Source organism: Astyanax mexicanus, chromosome 8, assembly GCF_023375975.1.
Source record: "Astyanax mexicanus isolate ESR-SI-001 chromosome 8, AstMex3_surface, whole genome shotgun sequence".
NCBI lineage: Eukaryota > Metazoa > Chordata > Actinopteri > Characiformes > Acestrorhamphidae > Astyanax > Astyanax mexicanus.
In genome coordinates this window covers 57,413,845-57,434,200 of record NC_064415.1, presented here as the reverse complement: position 1 = coordinate 57,434,200, position 20,356 = coordinate 57,413,845, and the positions used below count along the sequence as shown (strand labels likewise).

The following is a 20,356-nucleotide window of genomic DNA, read 5'->3' as shown; positions in this document are numbered from 1 at the left end:
TATCTTTTTTGCATCATACAATAATTCGAAGACACAAACACAGACTTTCGACTAAAATCAGAATCTAGTCAAAGCTTACTGGTAAACCCTTGACCAAAACTTGGAGGACTGGGTCTCGTCATGTATGCAGCCAGCTTGCTATCCTAAAGGAAAGAAAGAAACATCCGAATTAGAACAAATTACAGGATTTAATGAATTACGCAACAAGAGTTATAAGAGTCAAAAAGTTTCTGCACCTGTGCAACTGCTTGCTGGGAAGGAGCACAGGCTTCCTGAGCCTGTGGTGCCGGTACTGGTTGAGGCGCCACTGGAAACCTGAACAAATGAAGAGGATTGTTAATTTGTACGTCGAATAAAAAAATTTTATTTAATTACCATATTTTTCGCACTACAAGGCGCAATTAAAATCCTTTAATTTTCCCAAAAATCGTTAGCGCGCCTTATAATCCGGTGACCTTATATTACCAGTCAATCATTAAGGAGGTGTTATACAGAAGCATCAAGGCTGGAGCCGCTAACCACGCTAAGCGCTAGCTCTTTCGCCGTTACTACTGTAAATAAACAGAAGCGCTTTATTCACCCAAATAAACAGTTTTTCATGGGAGAAATCTGTGTAGATTAACATCCAGCGCTGTTTTTTTTTTTTTTTAAGAATTAGTTTTGTTTACTTAGCTTAGCTTTACAGGTCTCACCCAAGTGCAAGACCTGCTGAAATTGAAGGAAAACATGGCGACACCACTGTTCCTTACTAGTGTCTCATAATGAGTCTTAAAATCTAGTGTGCCTTATAGTGCAGAAAATACGGTGTATATATATATAAATATATATAGCTTAACTTGCTCAAGTCATTCTAACTCATTCTAAATGTGTACCAGTGGACAGACTTACTTGTTTACGACCATTTGGGACATCCCCATGTTGTTTTGAACCATAACTTTATTAATTCCCTTCAAGGCCACCATCTTGGCTTTCATGATGGGATCGGTAATGGCATCAAAATCTGGAATAAATAAATAAATTATTGAATATATAAGTGTTTTTCTATAACAGTACGTATGTATAATAACTAAGTTTTACATTAAGCATTGTGAATTTATGTTTACCTGTATTACCTATATTAGGGAAGAAGGAGTCACTGGAGCGCTGTCGGATCATGGCCTGCATCTGTTTCTGCTGCTGCTGTTCCTGCCGCTCTTGGTCGAGTAAGTCCTGTAAGAGAAGTGGCTGTTCCTCGAGTAACAGAGGTCGGTTCTGTTGGCCATGCTGGGCCAACAGCGCCTGCTGGGCTTGAGACAGGATACCAGACTGTTCTATGGAAAGTAGAGCGTCTTTCTGCTCCAGTCCAAACATGGCAGCTGATGACTGGTCCTGAATAGCCCCTGGGATGTCTAAAGAGCCGTCACTATGAGAAGAAACCAACGATGGGTCTACAACCATGCCAGGATTCATCCCCTGCACAGAAATGCCTCCTTGTGCCATTAGATTAGAATTGAGCGTCTGCTGTAACGCAGGTTCCTGAAGTTTGCTCTGAGGCATAGATTGCCCACAGCTGTCTTGTTTATGAGATTCGTTATCTTGGGGCACGTTGACCAGTAAACTGGAAAGCACTGGAGTAGAATCAGAGTGAACATCGTGCTTGGAAGTAGTGTCATCAATGCTACTCCCGCAGACTTCTTGATTAACGGCTTGAGCTTCATTCATTTGATTTTTGCAGGATGACATTTGCGACAAATCGTTCTGTACCTCGATTTTGATCTCTTCCTCAGACTTCAGAGTCCCCAAATTCTGACAAACCTCTTTTTTAATCTGAACTGGGGACTGCTCATGTTTGTCCCCAGCTTTATCTTCCTCGGATGTGGAATGGGAAGACAGGGAAGCACCATTTAAAGCATCAGTTTTATCTAGTTGAGACTTTTGAAGGTCAGAGGTTTCAGGGTGGTCCTCAATGGAATCATTAAGATCCAAATCCTCGCTAAGGTCTAGATCAGCATCGGCGTAGGCGATGATATCAAATTTTCCGGACGTCAAAAATATTTCATCCAGGTGCAAGTCGTTCGTCTCCAGATCTAGATCTTTTCCATCGTCTGCATCAAGATTTAGATTCTCTAAGTCCGTATCCACAAGGTCCTTGACTTCCACATCTTCAAGGTCCTTCACAGCCGATTCATCTGCATCCATCTTCTCTTCAGTTCCTTCGCTTGAAGATAGAACCACTTCGCTGCTTTGGCCAGAAGAAACTACAGGGAAATTCGAAGTCGGAGAGCTGAAAGTCTCATTCGGTTGGCTCATTGACCTCACGAGTGGAATCTGTGGATGTCCAGCTCTTACTGAAACACTGTGCTGATGCAAGTTCTCCATACTCATCGTCCCCTGCAACTCTGTAGCTACTCCCTGAGTTTGATTCATCGTAGGGTCCACTGGCTTGTGACCTTGGTTGGCTGGAAATCCCATTTCTTGCCCGCTCATAAAACCTGGAGGGCGCTGAGGTTGCGTTGGCGATTCCATGCGGTTTCCCTGCATAACAGGAGCAGCAAAGGGAAGCTGGAGCCTGGCTTCAGGAGGCCTGTGCCGAAGTTCTATAAAGGGTTGCCCCATAATATTGTGCTGTTGCATGTGCATGCCTCGAGGCGGCAAAGGCAAAGCCTGGAGTCCCATAGGGGCGCCTCCTAAGGATTTCCCCAGATCTATAGACATGGATCTTCGCATCTGTGGATGAGCTTCCATCATGGGGTCCTGCATTGGATGGGGTCTTAAGCCCTGCCCCTGAACACCAGCAGGGAAAGCCAACCTATGACCAGGAAAAAATACAAAATAGAAGTTAGGCATCATCATGTAAGAATCTATTAAAAAATTCACTTGCAAAGTTTACGCAAGTTTACATATATGCACCTGGGTCCTGGCAGCCTGATGTTATTGGTGTCTCCAGGAAACTGGGGTTTTGGGAACTGCCCGTCAGAGAACGGCCCTCGCTGATCTCCTGGAAAGGGTCCGTGGAATCTCTGAGGGCTTCTCACAACACCGGGACCAGGATACGGCGGAGGTGGTCGATTGAACACGTCACTGGGTTGCTGACCCTGGGTTTCCTGACTCCAGTGCTGAGGGGTTCCTGGAGGCACATTCACAGGCTGCTCCTGCGCACTCTTTTCTTGACGGATGGCACTTTTCTGCTGCTGCTGTCTTAGGATAAGCTCTCTGATGCGCTGGCGCTGTGACCAAAACAATACAAAAATAAATAAATAAATGAACAGAAGCCATTAGGTAGATAATTGTGATGTACAGTAAGTTAACTACATGGTAATTGCTGTGTTACGAGGTATATCTACCATAGTCAACATGTATTTAGATATATGGGCTCCAAATGCATGTGAATGGTTATATACACCACAGTTCAGAAAAAAAATCAGTATATAAACTTCTACAAACCTAAATAATGTGTCAAACAGATCCAGCCTTCCCCAATAGCAGCAATATTTGGAGCTTTATTTAGGGAAATCTAAAATCTGGCAAAAAGGTGGTAACTTTTGCCATTCTAGTAATTGGGTGAATGACATAATGCAGTTTTTGGTTTTAGAAAAAATGTATTATGCTTTGGCAGGCTGTAGCGATAAATTTAATAGTATCTGGCAACCTGTTTTGACTTATATAGACAATATGGAAGTATTGAAGCTATTTTAATGTCTAAAATTATGCTGCGATTTACTTTTGTCTATTTATTTAAACACCTTTTGGCTTTTTTTTCTCGAACAAATGAATGTGCTTATATAATCTTGACTATATTTATTTATCTGTTAACTTGGTGAAGAGACAAGTTCAAGACTGTTTAGTGTGGCTAGGGGGATTAAAGGCTGGATACCTCAGATTGTTTTGTTTTTTTCTTTACTCTACCTTTTTTCTCTTCTTTTCTTGTTTGTTTCTCAAGAAAAAAAAAAAAGAACGTACCTGTCTCATTCTTTCTTCAGCCTCTGCGAGAGGGACGGACTGAGCTTCAGTGTTGTGTGGCTGTGCCATCGCTATCGCTCCGGGTCCCAAGCCTTGCTGTTCTCTGCTGCTTTCTGCACACTGAGAGTGAGGGTTCATGGAGGTCTGCTCAAACGGGTCATGAACCGGCGTCTGGCTCGGCTGACTGGACGGAGACTGGGACACACTGTTTTCGTCCCCCATACCACCGGGATGTCTCGGCGTCTGAGAGCCTGATATGGCTGGATTGGCGAATGCTTCCTGCATCAGTGCTTGAGGTGGAGAAAATGAATCTTGACCAGGCATAAGTCCTGGTCTTATACCCTGCCCTGCACCTCCAGGGTGAGGCGTTCTAGGGGGTTGGGCGTACGGGTCGTTGAGTAATGCCTGAGAGGGTCCCGCTGCTGCTGGTTGGGCGTGAGGGTCAGACCCCATTGGCCGAGACATTCCTGGAGCGTGGTTGAACGGGTCTTGATTCCTTTGGTAATTCTGAGACTTGAGGAACCTTTCTGGTACACCAGGGTGTGGAGTCCCAGGGGGTTGTGCATAAGGATCCATAGACATGGGGGACAGGATGCGATTCTGAGCCTGGATCTGCTGTGTGGTCGGGTTCATGATGGCAGGGTGAGAAGCGGCTGATTGGTGGGGGTAGGGTTCAGGGTCATGTGGTCTGGGAGTTCCAGGCATTCGAGCGTATGGGTTAGAATATGGAGTCTGGGGAAACGGATCACCATGAGAGTAATCAGGCCGAGGGGTTGAGGGGGCACGAGCGTATGGGTTCCCAGCAGATTGGTGCGCCAACGGACCAGGCTGTGGAAAAGGGTGTGCCTGAGGTTGCCGTGGGATTCGTACTTGATTCTCAAAGCCGTCGCCCACACCAGGATGTGGAGTAAGTGGAGGATGAGCATACGGGTCATTCGATTGACTTTGTTGAAACGCCTCTGCAGAACGAGGGGGCATTATCAACCTCTCAAAGGGATCTCCACTTGGTCTTCTTGAATGCATGGCTGTATTTGAGTCCTGAGGTTGAGGAGGGGGCATTGGGGTCTTGAAGAGTTGAACAGACCCCGACTCATTACTTCCCGGGATCGGGGCGAGAAGAGGACGTGCGTAAGGATCTGAAAGGATCATCCTGCCTTGAGGCATTCGTGGATACGCTTCCTTTCTCACGCCTGCCCTGGAAAAAGGATCATGTCCTGGGGAGCCAATCAGGTGCCTCCCTTCCATGGCCTGACTAGTCCTGGGAGGGCACATAGGCTTTAGAAAGGGGTCTGTTGGGCCTGTTGGCCTCGGTGTGTCTGGAGGCTTGGCATATGGGTCAACATTGAGGCTAGTCGGTGAACCGATAGACTCGTGAATGGATGGAGTCTTCCCACGTTCCTCAGAAAGACTTCTAGGCGATTTCCCAGATTCAGAGTTCCGGCGAGCAGCGGCTGGCCCACTCGCCGGAGGTCGTGGTGTGCCCACCATTTTGGCATAAGGGTCCCAAGGTGAGGACGGTCTTGAGCCAGAAGAACCGGGAGAGAACATCTGTGGAGACTGAGGCTGAGACCCTGACGAAGGTGGTGGAGGATGAGGGCGCAGAAAGACGTCATCCGGGGAACCTGCGGTGGGAGTTCCTGAAAGCTGTGGCTTTGAAAACCCATTTTTGGAGCTGGGCTGCATAGGAGACATGTTCCCGTTGCTGGATTGCGAGGAGACGGGGCTCTGGAGGCCACCAGGTGTGTCGAGATCAGACGGTCCTCCTTTGAGGTTCTGCTGCTGCTGCTGTTGAAGCTGCTCATTCTTCACCTGTTCAAGCTTTTGCGTGGCTTCGATTTTGGCTTGCTGTTTACTTTTTTGCCTCATTTGCTGCAAAATGATTGAAATTAAGGTTAAAAGGTTGGTTTTAAACAGAATTTTTACACATTTAGTTTTATACCCAAAGACAAAAGGCAGACATTATATAAAGTGTCTTTTATGCTTACTTAGCATGTAGGAAACACAGTTACACAGATTTTACTGTTGCAGATTTCAGAATATCTCAGATTTATATGTAATTATTTTAATGCACGATCTTTGATGTAATAAACAACAGAAATTCCCATTTACTATCAGTTACAAACTGCTTATATGAACACTGCTTAACTCAAGCTAGGACTATAATGTCTTATCTGTGTAGATTAACATCCTGCACTCGTTTAACTAACTTTTTTTTAAGAATGAGTTTTTTTTAGTTTTGAAATAGAAGGAAAACACAGCGACACCCCTGTTCCTTACTAGTGTTGCATAATGCACTTTATAATCCTCATAATCCTGTGCCTTATGTATGAAAATGGACCAGAAAATATACGTTTATTGATGGTGCGCCTAATAATATGGTGCGAAATATACAGTAAATATCTACAGTGTGTCAAAGCATGAACCACAGATCACTGCTGAATACCTGTCTCATCTTCCATTCCTGCTCCTGCTCAGATTCCTTGTGCTTTAGAGGGTCTTTGAATAGAAGTTCAGGATCCAGAGGGGGGATGGCGGGGTCAAACACTTCCAAAACCTGCGGGGCCTGAGGCTGCGGCTGCTGCGGCTGCTGCTGCCTCTTAATTGTTTCATTAGACATTTGGACTTTGTTGATGCGAAGGGCGGCTCTGTTGTCTCGAGCTTTTTGCTGTCAATAACATATAAAACATAACATACAACATATAGGTGAAGGTTTCTTCCAGCAACTATATATAGTATAATAGTGAAGACACTAGGCTGGTGCTTCTATCACGTTAAGGTCAATTATACCACAGTTAGTAAGTCCTGAACCTGCAATGTGATTGGCTGAGAGGCGTTCTATGAGTACCATTATCAGCCGGTAATGCACTGTAACTAACAGAAGCTCTCCATGTATTACTGCGCCACATACAGGTAACCTAACAACGATGCAGCGCTTACAAGCCAAATACAAACCTAACAGCGCAGCTACAAACAGCTGAGTTTTTATAACCAAACAGATCCTATTTTCTCCTCCTATTAACTCTTTAAAATCTTTCAAAAAAAACAATGATAATAGAATAATGGACCTGTGATGTATTTGCAATAATACACTCGAGGTTCGTGCTTTAACGTGTAATATTTAAGTGCCAATACTACACGTTATATCACTTTGTCTCATGTATTATTGCTTCATTTCTTGTGAAACTAACTACACTTTGTAAAATCATTATAAAACTAATACCCAACAACAAAGTTTGTTAGGCTAATAATAAGATAATAAGCATATTAATTACTTTCCAAAACTGCAGTTAAAAGATACATTTACAAGATAAAAGTGTAAATGCATCATTATACTCGTAACTATCTCCAGATGTGCTTAACAACAGTTCCTCTGTATTCTCTGTATGAAATGAGCTAATTGCGACAGACGCTGTAATTGAAGGATATTACTGAAACATCTGTTGATGTGCCATATCTTACCACATATGGAGCTCTGTCTTGAGAACTTGCTTTCCTCCACAGCTTTGCGATTTGTTTTACTCGTGTTTGCCAATCTGTAAAATGAATTTTTAGATTAAACTGTTTAATAAGAATGTATTTGTCTCAAATGACCAATCGAGCAGCTGGATGGCTATACACCCACCTGGGTACTCCTCTTTGAGGTTGGGGAAGTTGACGTTGGTGTAGAGAACGGGGGCGACGGTAGCGAGTTCTCCCAGCGTCTCCTCTTTCTCCCACTTTAGTGTGCTCTTCTGAGCCGTGGACAAGGAATCGCCCTCGCCCTCAGGGACAGGGGTAGGAGGCGGAGCAGAAGCTGGACATGGACCAGTGGCTGACCACGGGCCAGCTGCATCCCGAGCCATCTGACTAAACTTCCTCTCCCTGTTTAAAACAGAAAACACTCAATTATTACATTATAATAAACTAAAAACAGTTAGAAGTGTCTTAAATCTTAAAGGAAGATCTTAAAAGGACCCATAGTCTACTCTTAAAATTTACCAGGATAATTTGCTTCATCTTAATGACAATTTAAATACTGTATTTTCCGCACTATAAGGTACATTATCAATGAAAGTCTATTTCCTGGTCTGTTTTCATTATAAGGTGCATTTTAATCAACAGTAGTAAGGAACAGTGCCGCCATGTTTAAATAAAAAAATTTAAAAGTCAAACGTGCACTGGATGTTAATCTACACAGATTTCTCTCCTAAAAACTGTTTATTTGGGTGAGTAAAGCGCTTTTTACTCAATTTACAGTAAGCTTAGACTTTCAATATTTTCAATAGCAGCAGCATTAGCTGTGGTTAGCAGCACTTAGCGCTAGTAAATGCCACCCGATAGCGCTACACTGAGGAACCCTAAGTGTTCTAGTAACCCATGACATTACATCAGCTAGTGCTATTCTGAATGGAAAAAGAGCTAGTGCTGCAGTTAGCGGCTAATGCTAACACTGCTCCAGCCTTAGAGCTGGAGAAACTTTATTGAAAACTCACCCTTATAACGCTGTACTTCAGTGGAGGGGCTTTACTGCTCCTTAATACCTGACTGGTAGAATGTGTATATATGAGGTGCACCGGATTTTAAGGCGCATTGTCGATTTGTGGGACAATTAAATTATTTTAAGTGCAGTTTATAGTGTGAAAAATGTGTGGAACCATGATTAATTATTTATTAAATAATAGAGCAGCAAGAAAACTGTGTTTCCACGATTTGGTCTCCTAATTACGTACTTTCCTGAACAGCTGAGCTTCACACAGAGACGAGTAAAGATGCAAAACTTACCTAAGATTGTCAGAGAAAGGCATGCGTTGCATGGGAGGGAAGTTTCGAGGCATGTCAGGCCCTGCTCCAGGAGGCATCTGTGACGGAGGGAACTGTTGATTGGGTGCCATCAGACCGTTCATCACTGGCATCCGGGGAAACATTCCTGTGTGGAAAGACGAATATTTTATAGCCAAGCAAAGAAAAAGATAAAGAAAAATGCAACGAGAGACTAAGAAGAAACATGAACTTGCATGTGCACACAAAACTATAACCAAGACTATAATGCTGGATATATATTTAAAACTACTTTTATTTTTACCTCTTTTTTTTTTTTTTTACACAGATTTGAAAGCCAATCCCCTTCTTATATAAAATAAAAATAAAATCCTCTTATCTAGAACTAGTAATTAAGAGTTTACTAGTGATTTTCTGCCTGAGCCTGAGCCGATGGTTTTGTATTTAATATAAAGCAAAGCAATGGGGTGAATCACAATATATGTGTTTAGCTGTTCTTAAATAATAGGTCTGTACTTCTTCAGTGTCGCAATGTTAATCATAAACATCATTCTGAACAGATTGCACTTATTTAAACAGCCAAAAATATTTTAAAAAGCTCAGTTTTAATGCTCTACTTACTAAAATAAAATGTGGGGTTTAAATCAGGCTCTGGCTTATAATGATAGTTTTTCGGAGCGGGTCAGGTTGGGCAGAACATGCATTGCCTTGGGCCCGATCTAAGCTCTACTAGTTATGTCCCCAACACTAGGAGGGTGAAGACACATGTAAATCAACCACTGCTTTTTTTTTTTTTTTTGAACTACTGCTAATGCAGAGTCACTGGTTAGCCAGCACACGCTGAAGAAAGCGCTGAATCCCCAGCTCTAATACATCAGCTAACAGGCAACTGTGCATTAGAGGGATGTGAAAAGGAATGACATCAACCCACCCAAGAGAGAACGGGGCCAATTTTGCCCTCTTGGATTCTAATATTTCTGTAAAATTCCTAATAACCATTTTTTAAATCTCTGTTCCTTAAAACGGGAATATGTACATCGTAAATGTAAACCGAATGGCCTTTATTCTCATTCTTATTCTGCATTGAAAAGGAATATCAACGGAATATCAAACTCATTAGCTAAAATAAAGCAGGAGATGTACCTGAGTTGAGCTGGGAGGGGGGCAGGCCAGGCCCTGGAGGCCCATGCAGAGAGTGGGGTCCCTGGGTTTGGTGGGGCACCTGAGTGCTGGGGCTTAACACAGCTGTGAACAAATCCTCCACATCCTTTCCTTCCAGCTCTGTGAGGAGACACTTCAGATTACACTCTGATCAAAATATACATTAAACATTTCTAATAGAACAAACTGGAAACTAACATACCTGGGATTTTATACAGCTTACTCAGGATGGACTCTGGAGGAAAAGAGAAAGTTTCCATGAGCTTTTACTTCTAAAAATCTACTTTAATAGACGTCTTAAAAACGCTTGAATTAAAGAACAGACCGTCAGTGACCATCTTGTCCAGTTCAGGGCTGAGAATCCCATCCAGCGGCTCCTCTGCTACCTGATGAGAGCCGCGTCCTGAATGAGACTGACAGGAGACTGAAGCCTCTTCTGACAGTGGGGTAATGTCCAGTCCAGCTGATAGGAGGAGAATATAAATTGTGATAAATATGATCATCAGGATACATTGTGTGTTCGAAAAAAAAAAAAAAACTGATCATTTAGACAGAGGTTAGTTCAGACACAGGTTAACTGCATATGCTTAGGTAAAGGGTAAAGCTTATGGAAGACCCGACGATTAAAAATCTTCAAATTATTTTACTGACACCAGAATATAAATTTATAAGAATATAAATTCTATTTTTCGCACTATAAGATGCACCTAAAATCCTTTGAATATTCCCAAAAATCGTCAGTGCACCTTATAATCCGGTGCTTCTGGAACAGCACTTGCCGCTAACCGCGCAAAGTGCTAACTCTTTTGCCATTGAGAAGTGAGTATTATCGGCCTCTAGCCTGCTGCGAACCCTGGCTAGCACTGCTGGAGCAGCATTAGCATTAGCCACTAACCGTGCTAAGTGCTAGCTCTTTCGATGTTCAAAGGAGAGTATGTTGGACCATAGTCTGCATGTTTACGGTGTTAAAATAAGCTATGTGGGACGAACTGCTAACTAATATCAACCTGGCTGCCAGGCAGCATTAGCCACTAACACTTAGCACTAGCGACTAATGCTAATGCTTTAGCCTTAGTGCAGGAGAAATTTGGGAATTTTGGGAAGCGCTTTACTCCCCACGAAACAAGCTACGTGGGACGAACCGCTAGCTAATACTGCCCTGGCTTACTATAGCCCAAGTCTAGCGCTGTCAGGCAGCATACTGCTTGCAGTTAGCTGCTAATGCTAATGCTGCAGCCTTTGTGAAATTAAACGGAAGCACTTTACTTACTGAAAAAAAAACGTTTTCAGGAGAAAAATCTTTGTAGATTCACTTTAAAATATATATATTTTTTTAAGAATTACAGTTTTGTTGACCTGTTGAATTAGAAGGAAAACATGGCGACACCACTGTTCCTTACTAGTGTTGCGTAATGCGCCTTATAAACCGGTGCTCCTTATAGTGCGGAAGATAAGGTAGTACTAAAAAAGCCATACTAACATATAACCACTGGTGTAAAGTTAATATAAAAGCAGCTGGTCTAGATTTTTCAACGCAACTCCAATGACACATTAGTCTTAGCAAAGTTTATTATAGGCATAGTAAGTTTAGGCATACAGACACAAATCTAAGAAACAAAAATAGTGAAATGGGCTGAAGAAAAAGGAAATATATAGACATGTAGGTAAACATGTTGGAAAAAACTAAACAAAACAGAACAGAAGATGATTTGGGCTTTGGGGCTCTTACCAAATGGAGAGGGAGAGCAGTCAACCTGGAAAGGGCAAAAATCAAGACCTACAGGGACCCAAACCAAAAACAATGAGTGATCAGACCCAGAAATAAATCAGAAATGAGACTGAAAATTAAAGAACGAGAAAAAGAGAGAGAGAGATTGATAGATATCAACTAAAAAGAAAACAACCTCAAAAGCAACTTGAAGTGAAGTAAAATAAAGCAATGCAGTTTGAGAAATATAATGGGCTCCAGATGTCAAAAATATCAAAAATATGATAAGTGAGTTTGAGTGAAAGAGGGAAGTGAAAAGCTGAAGATTTGCTGAACAGTTCAGCAGGGAGGTCTATTTTGAAGAAGCTGGAGAGCTGGGGTTTTTTTTTTGTTTTTTTTTTAAACAATGGCCTACCGGATTCCTCTGACTGTTTGTCCATGTCACCGGAGAGCATCCCCAGCAGCTCAGTGTCTGATTTCAGCACCTCGGACAGATCCACCAGAGGCTCCTCAGAGCTCCCTGTGAACACAGTCAGGAGAAACAGGGGTTTTCTGAGGTCGTCTCTACGTTAATGAGGCTGTAAGAGTATTGTTGGTCATCTCTATTGTCACACAATGTTTAAAATGTACAATAAATATGAATTAAAATGAGGTTTTAACACATATCTATATCAATCTGTGCATTCCAGCCATATACTCACTCTGATTTCATGCTCAGGGAGTTTATTATCCACCCTATTTATATTTACCCATATCCACCCCAATCACATACCCATCTTTACCCACCAATACCCACTAACCTCAGTCTGTGCCACCCCAATCAGCAGTTAAAGGAGAACTCCAGTGTAAAATTATGATATGGGGCATACTTTGCCGGTGCAGATAAATCGCTTTTTACACAGTTATCCAGACTCAAAGTAGCTCCACTCTTCACTAGTGAAATCCGGAGAGCCCTGACATTTAAAACGAGGCATTAAGAGCTTTAAAACTGCACAAAAAGTTTGATAAACACCAACCCATAGCGTAGCCCAATCTCTGGGTGCCGCCATCTTAAATTAAAGGTCAAATATGCCCAAAGCCCAGAGATGTAGGTTACGCTAAGGGTTGTAAACAGTGGTTCTTATTAAGCTTCTTCTGCACTTTTAAAGTTCTAAATGCTTTCCAGATTCAAACAATGAGGTGTGGAGCTACTTTTAACCTGAATAACAGAGTAAAACGTGATTTATCATCTGCAGGGGAAAAAATATGCCCCATATCATCCATTCTAAAGCTTGTTTGTACAAATGGAATAAAATTGCTGGATCTCAGAAAGCTGCAGGAGAGCAGAGTTGAGCTATTCAACAAAGGTTAGTACTCTTTATCATGTTTTACTACACTAAAAGTCAATTTTACACCAGAGTTCTCCTTTAATTCCGACACATACCAATCCCCAGCTTATACCCACCCAAACCTCTATCATAAGATATATATATGTACACACACACACAAATCTATCTATCTATTTTATATCGATTATATATATATATATATATATATATATAGATATGTGTGTGTGCATCATTTTCAGGTTCTCTCTTACTTGGTCCTGCAGCTTTGCTGGGTAATGGGGTTGATGTAATACTGCGTGTGGGGTTAGAGGTCAGCCTCAGCTGTCCGGCCCCGCCCTGTTTTCTTTCTCTCTCTTCCTCCAACAGTCCAGTGGTCTCCTGCCTGCTCTGCTTGCTCTTATCCAGAAGGTCCTTCCCAAAGAACGCCTCCTATAGAGTGAAGAAATACATCGAATTTAGTTCACATGTTAACAAGACCCTGAAATGATAAATTACTCTTAATAAAAAACTCAGATCTGCTTGTGTTGTATGTATTTAAAAAAAAAGGTAAACCTGAACCTAAAAAAATATATATAATTAATACAATTATAATTTATATATGGAGTGCTAGGGCACTAAAGTAATTAGGAATAAAAATAAAACCAAAGAAGAAAAAAAAAAACGGTCCTTTATAACCTGTATTTCTAGTTACCTGTCTTTTATTATGTGATCTACATTTTTTAAAAATGTTTAAACTCACTATTGCAGAGTTGCAGCAAGAATGAGAGAAGTAATTTTAATGACAAAAAACAAACAAACAAGATATTAATCAATATTTGGTGGAATAGCCCTGGTGGTTTTTAATCACAGTTTTTTTTTCATGCATCTTGGCATCATGTTCTCCTCCACCAGTCTTACACAATGCTTTTGAATAACTTTATGCTTTACACTCTTAGTGCAGAAATTCAAGCAGTTCAGTTTGGTGGTTTGATGGCTTGTGATCATCAATCTTCCTCTTGATTATATTCCAGAGGTTTTTATATTTCGTATTTGGTAAAATAAATAAAAAACACATATACACACACACACACACACAGTGAGGACTGATAACATCTGGTGTAGGTAACAAGGGGCCGGGGTTACATTAATGAGACAGGTGAAAACACTAATTACTAGGGCGGAGAAAAGTGCAAAAATAAGACAAAAACACAGGGCCATGTGCTTGCAGAGCACATGGGGAGGAAAACAAAACTGAGAAGCATACAAAGGATATGAACGACTATTCCACAGGCTTAATACAGTCAATACAGCTACAGTTATACAGTCTTGTGCAGTGAGTGTGAAACGCTTGTGCCCCGTGCAAAGCTCAGTCACGCTCGTGACTCATCCCGACTTCTAAACGCTCCATCCAGCCCCGTCCCTCAGGACACGCCGCTCATTATTACGAGCGGCCGGCCGCGGACGTGGTTTACTGGTGGCAGAGACAGGAACGAGCACACGCCTGCGCCGCCATCTTCTCTGCGCTCGCTCTGCAGCTCGGAGAGAGAGAGAGAGGAGCGCTCAGCTTCATGAGCTGAGAGGGCTGAGATGTTAAAAGCCTTCGTTTTCAATAATTGATAAAAAGGGGGGCTCCTGCTGAGTGGCAGCAGCCGTTCGTTACGACTCCCCGCTTCAGCAGCGTGGCGCTGACAACTACTGTTAGCTTAATGTGCCTCAGGTTTCTGCTGCTCTCTGAGCAGATTCAGTCCTCATTTCTCTGGTTTAATATGTAAGCATTCCTTTAAAGAGACTATAATCTACATTTACGTGTGTGTGTTATCCACAGTGTAACATCACTGGTAATATTGTTGTAGGAAAACAATCCATCTTCCAACCTTGCTTTTATTCTCTGTGAATCAAGATGCTGTTTTTTTTTTTTTACTGTAATTTTTAGTGTAAAACTGCCCTCAATTTGAAATTCAGCCCTTCAGTGATGCAATAAAATGCAATGCATTTAGCACATTTTTTGCACTATAAGGTGCACCGGATTATAAGGCGCTTTTTATGAGACACTAGTAAGGAATAGGGGTGTCGTCATGTTTTCCTTCTAATTCTGCAGGTCTCACCACTGCAGGGTTTGGGGTTGGTTAACTAAAGTTAAGTAAAGCTAAGCTAAGTAAACAAAACAGTAGTTCTTTAAAAAAATCATTTCTTTTAAAGTAAAACGAGTGCTAGATCTACACAGATTTCTCTCCTAAAAACTGTTTATTTGGGTGAATAAAGCGCTTTTGTTTATTTACAGAAAGCTCAGATTTACAAATTTCTCCAGCACTAAGGTTGGAGCATTAAAGCATTGGAGCACTGGAGCGCAGTTAGCGGGTAACGGTGCAGAAGCATAAATTACCACAGTAAAAGCATTTTTTTTAAAGGTTAGGAAAAATGTTAAGCAGGAAAGGTATGTTTCACAACTTTTCACAACAGAAACACATTTCAGCATATTCAAGGCCTTGTTAAGCACACGCCTCCTCCGACACATGTGAAGTCAGACTGAACTTTTTTTTAAACTGCTGCTGATGCTGTAGCATTGCCGATTAGCATCACAGCAGCGCTAACACTCGGAGGAAAGCAGCGCAGCGACTCGGTTCTGATACATCAGCTCATAGACGCAGCCTTGTGCTGATCCACATCACCCTAGGAGTGATGAAAGAGCGCTGTCTACTCTACACTCACCCAGAGAGAAACAGCAAGGCCAACTGTGCTCTCTCAGGGCTCTGGCAGCTGATGGCAAGCTGCATGAACAGGATTCGCCATGGTTTGTAGCTGTACCTGCAGATATGTAGGAAATGCTTCTTCCAGTTTGGTTTTCTTCTTCCTGTAGCGTTTGCGGACTTTCACTTCAGGGTTTTCAGGGAATTCAGTCACAGGAGGTTTCTCGTCCACTGGCGTGTCGGGCATCGGGTCGCCCCAGCCTATTAGAGCAAGCGAGCAAAACGTTCACTAAACATAAAACTATGAGCTGGGAGATTTTTGCCTTTTAATAGTATATAAAAAAAAAATCTGCAATGAAAAAAAATAATTAATTCATCAAGTTAATTAATACATCTCAATGCATTGATTACCTTATTAAGAATTGTACTTATAATAAAAAATACAAGGTTTATGTACACAAAACACAAAAAGTGATTTCAGAACAGATAATTTTCCTCATAATTCTTATTTTTTCTTATTTTTCGCTGTAAATATTCAGTTTATAATTCAGCAGCAGGGTGGAAATAAAGCCTCTGAAACTGGGGGACGTCTCAGGGTTGGTACGTATGAGATAAACCTTATGTTTCATAAAGAACCTCAGAAACCTCAGGCAGTGACCGGTCTGCACCAGCTTGCTTCAGCTGAGGCAGATCTCCAGCCTTCCAGTCTGAGGCCAGAGGCTACAGTCAGTCAGGAGCGCTGCAGAGATCCTCAGCCTCAGGGTTTTTTAGGCATCACTAAAAATGAACTAAGCTCCTGCTCACCTTCGTCCTTTCCCTGCTGAGTCTCAGACACAGAGCCTGTGGAGTCTTTCCTGCCCAGAGCAGGTTTGGCTTTGCCTGGGGCCGTCCGGTTCCTCTGCCTGACCATAAAGCCTCCGATACCTGCAAGGTAGACAAGGTAGGATTTATTTATACAGGAAAACTAACTTGAATTGTGTGATGTTAAGGTTTGGGACATATTGTAATGTTGGTATTGTATTGTATATTGTAATACTTTTATAATTGGAATTATAGATTCGTTCAGAGATTGTAGAGAATAAAGAGAGAGAATAAACATCAATATCTATATATACACATACAGCTCTGTAAATAAAAATAAAATAACACTTCAGTTTCTGCAACAGTTTCTCTGTTTTTGCTATTTATAGGTATATATTTGAGTATATTTGAGTATAAACTACAGACAACATTTCTCCCAAATTCCATATAAAAATTATATTGTCATTTAGAGCATTTATTTGCAGAAAATGGGAAATGGCTAAAATAAAGAAAGAAAGAAAAAAAAGATGCAGAGCTTTCAGACCTCAAATAATGCAAAGAAAACAAGTTCATATTCATAAAGATAGTTTTAAGAGTTTAGAAATCAATATTTGGTGGAATAACCCAGTTTTTTTACAGTTTTAGTTTTAATGCATCTTGGCATCATGTTCTCCTCCACCAGTCTTACACACTGCTTTTGCTTTTGGATAACTTTATGCTGCTTTACTCCTGGTGCAAAAATTATTCAAGCAGTTCAGTTTGGTGGTTTGATGGTTTGTGATCGTCCATCTTCCTCTTGATTATATTCCAGAGGTTTTTAATTTGAAAAAAATCAAAGAAACTCATCATTTTTAATTGGTCTAATTTTTTTACAGAGCTGTATATTAGAATATTACAGTTATAATCATCATAATCAATGCGAGAGCTGCATCCAGATGATCTATTCTTTTTACAGCAGCACAGTCTGCTGAGCTCAGGCTGAGTGTTAAGCAGGAATACAGAGGTAATGCTGCTGTGCTGTTTCACACTTCACTGCAGCTGTCTCCTCCAATCAGGCGCGAGCTCTCACCGGGCCGGTAGGGCTTCCTCTTCCTCTTCTTGCAGGCCTCGGCTACTTTTGACTCGTCGTCTGCCGCAGTCTCTCTCTCAGGGCTGGAGTCGGACTTGCCCTCGCCATCTACCAGCTCCCCTTCTGCTGAAAAACACAGATATACTGCAGTGAGAGAAGCAAAACTGAAGCTGGAAAAGATATAATAAGGCCTCTCTCTGCCTCTTTTGGCTTCAAAAATGTTCTTTATATTCTATAATCCAACAATATGATCACAGAACAGCATATAAAGCATAGAAAAGCAAAGGCTAGCCAAATGCCTGTAAGCATTAGTGAACTTTGCATAAACATAAATAAGATATAAATGTATATAACACTGTGTTTATCCACCCAGAGCAGAGTAATTTGATGCTAGTTAATGTGTTCATGCGTGGAGCTCCTGCTGATTTTCCTGCAGAGTTTCACTTTAAAAAAAACACAACAGCGATTGGAAATGGAGGAGCTACTGAACTCAATGTCATGTGACCGATACACAAATGTCATTGCAGTCCAGATACATGAGTTTTATCACAGAGTAGAAGTGTGTCTGGACAGAGCTTAAGTGGTAACAATGTCTGCTAAAGACTGTAAATAAAGTCTTTGTGTATTTGGTTGTTGGATATGATGGATATGAGTGGAGTGTGTATGAGTGTGTACCTCTGCTGTCGTCCAGATCTCCATCTCTGGAGAGATCGGTCTGGGGGTCAGGTGGGGTCTGCAGCACAGCCACGCTGTTCTGGTTGATGATTTTCAGCTTGAGTTTGGGTTTGGGCCGCCGGCGTCTGGAGGCGGCGTTCGCGAGGCTCTGGAGCTGCGAGAGCCCCGACTCTGTGAGACATACGCCGTCCTGAGTGTACGTCCTCATCAGGTCTGTGGAGACAAAACAAATGGCAGTGGGCTTTAAGTAGAGCCCTGAGGAGCACGGCAGGGAGTTTCTTTCTGTATTATGTGAGATTAGGAGAGTCTTTACCTAGATCTCTAGATTTGGGAAGGATCTGTGGGGCGACAGGGAGCTCATAGATATCTGGATCAGATTTAGTGCTGGATCCTAACGCTGGGGGAAGGAAAAATAAGAGTAAAACAAAGTCAGAGCGCAGTTACATTCATATTTGTTTTTTTTTTTTTATATGTATACATCAACAATGATAAAGATGTCACATTAATTAATTTATACTATTGTTAATTGTTAATCATAATCAGCTACAGCAGTGTTTCTCAACCCAGGGCCTGTAATACCCCTGCACATCTTACTGCTTTATATTATTTAACAAAACCTATGGCTAAATTCTCAAAAATACAGGTGCATCTCAAAAAAATAAATGAAACTCATGTATTATTTAGATGTTGATTATGGCTTACAGCTAATGAAAACCCATAAATTAGTGTCTCAAAAAATTTGAATATTATATAAGAGCAATTGTGCCTGCTGAAGTCCTGCTGAAAAATGAAATCCGCATCTCCATAAAAATGTGGCTTTTTTAATTTACGTCTAATTTTATTCTTCAGTATTCTTAAGAATATTCTTTTCTCTAAAAAAACAATTGATATAACTAAAAAATAATGTTCTTCACCTTGCAAAGTCTTGATACTGCTTGATACTTTTAGTTTATACATTATGGAAAATTATGGCTTTCTGACGTCACTGTTTCTGTACCAATAATGCCCATTTTTGGAATCAGTTTTTATTCTTTTTTTGATCTACCATATTTTTTCGCACTATAAAATCCTTTTATTTTCCCAAAAATCACCAGTGCGCCTTGTAATCCGGTGCTCCTTATGTATGAAGGAGTTTCAGTTAAGTTCTCCAGCACTGAGACTGGAGCAGTATTAGCATTATCCGATAATCATGCTAAGCGCTAGTTCTTTCGCTGTTCAGAGGTGAGTATATTGGAGTACAGTCTGCGTGTTTACTGTGTTAAAACAAGCTACATGGAGCGAAACACTAGCTTATATCACCCTGGCTTACCGAAACACTCAGGGGTCCTCAGTGTTGCACAATCAGGCAACATTTACTAGTGCTAACCGTGGCTAGTGCTAATGCTGCTGAACCCAGCCTTAGTGGAAATCTGGAAATCTAAGCTTACTATAAATAAACAGAAGCGCTTTACTAAAACAAATAAAAAAAACAGTAGTGAGACCTGCTGAATTAGAACAGAATTAGGAAAATATGGCGACACCCCTGTTCCTTACTAATGTCACATAATGTGCCTTATAATCCGGTGCGATTTATAGTCTGAAAATACAGTACTTCGATTCAGATATGTAGTAAAACTGGATTTGAGCTGTCAGTATGAACAGAGCAGAGTTTAATTTTTTTTTTTATATAATTTTTTTTATTTAAATTGTTGTGCAAGACCACATAAAGACGTGGTGGAAAAAAATAAAAAGTACCTGGAGAGAGAGGCTTGTGGCCCTGACACAGACTGCAGTCCAAGCTGCTGTCTGCAATCTTCTCCACCTCCTCCTCCGAGTGGAAGCCCTGACAGGAGGCGTGCATCCACCTGCAGAGGACAGGAGGAGTGTGTGTTTACCATATAACCATCACAGCAACGTCTAAACTGCTTAAACACACACACACACACACACACACACACACACTCTCCTAATGCTGACCTGTCACACTGGCGACACTGCAGGATGATCTCTTCCTCGCTGTAGTCGAGTAGGCAGATGGGGCAGGTGGCCAGGCTGGCACAGGGAGCGCACTGGGTGTAATTATTCTGCCACTCGCACCTCACACCTGGAGACGTGGCACCGCACTGTGTGCAGGATACACACCTGCAGGGAGCAAAGAGCAACAGTTTTATACATATATTTTATTCAGTAAAGATTTAAGCCTCATATAAACCATTTGAATGAAAGCTAATATTAAAAAAATAAATAGAATTAATACATTATATACTGTCTC

General features: G+C 41.5%; 1 protein-coding gene across 9 annotated transcripts in view; it reads right to left on the bottom strand.

Annotated features, from left to right (window-relative positions):
* The window catches only part of kmt2cb (lysine (K)-specific methyltransferase 2Cb), an 88,042-nt gene that overhangs the window by 22,484 nt on the left and 45,202 nt on the right, over window positions 1–20,356 (bottom strand). For 3 of the 9 annotated variants that reach the window (XM_049482017.1, XM_049482018.1, XM_049482020.1), the window contains exons 20-42: window positions 20,062–20,226; window positions 19,840–19,949; window positions 18,419–18,502; window positions 18,106–18,318; window positions 17,431–17,556; window positions 16,365–16,484; window positions 15,679–15,821; window positions 13,146–13,323; window positions 11,982–12,086; window positions 11,588–11,635; window positions 10,184–10,321; window positions 10,061–10,093; window positions 9,841–9,978; window positions 8,701–8,845; window positions 7,562–7,800; window positions 7,399–7,472; window positions 6,383–6,604; window positions 3,940–5,808; window positions 2,890–3,206; window positions 1,104–2,788; window positions 889–1,000; window positions 237–315; window positions 80–143 (exon numbers count right to left, since the gene is read on the bottom strand). In XM_049482017.1, coding sequence (XP_049337974.1) covers window positions 80–143; window positions 237–315; window positions 889–1,000; window positions 1,104–2,788; window positions 2,890–3,206; window positions 3,940–5,808; window positions 6,383–6,604; window positions 7,399–7,472; window positions 7,562–7,800; window positions 8,701–8,845; window positions 9,841–9,978; window positions 10,061–10,093; window positions 10,184–10,321; window positions 11,588–11,635; window positions 11,982–12,086; window positions 13,146–13,323; window positions 15,679–15,821; window positions 16,365–16,484; window positions 17,431–17,556; window positions 18,106–18,318; window positions 18,419–18,502; window positions 19,840–19,949; window positions 20,062–20,226 — 6,407 coding nt within the window. The remainder of the gene's footprint in view (window positions 1–79; window positions 144–236; window positions 316–888; window positions 1,001–1,103; window positions 2,789–2,889; window positions 3,207–3,939; window positions 5,809–6,382; window positions 6,605–7,398; window positions 7,473–7,561; window positions 7,801–8,700; window positions 8,846–9,840; window positions 9,979–10,060; window positions 10,094–10,183; window positions 10,322–11,587; window positions 11,636–11,981; window positions 12,087–13,145; window positions 13,324–15,678; window positions 15,822–16,364; window positions 16,485–17,430; window positions 17,557–18,105; window positions 18,319–18,418; window positions 18,503–19,839; window positions 19,950–20,061; window positions 20,227–20,356) is intronic. The other 6 variants (XM_049482021.1, XM_049482022.1, XM_049482019.1 and 3 more) reach the window with 4 other exon arrangements.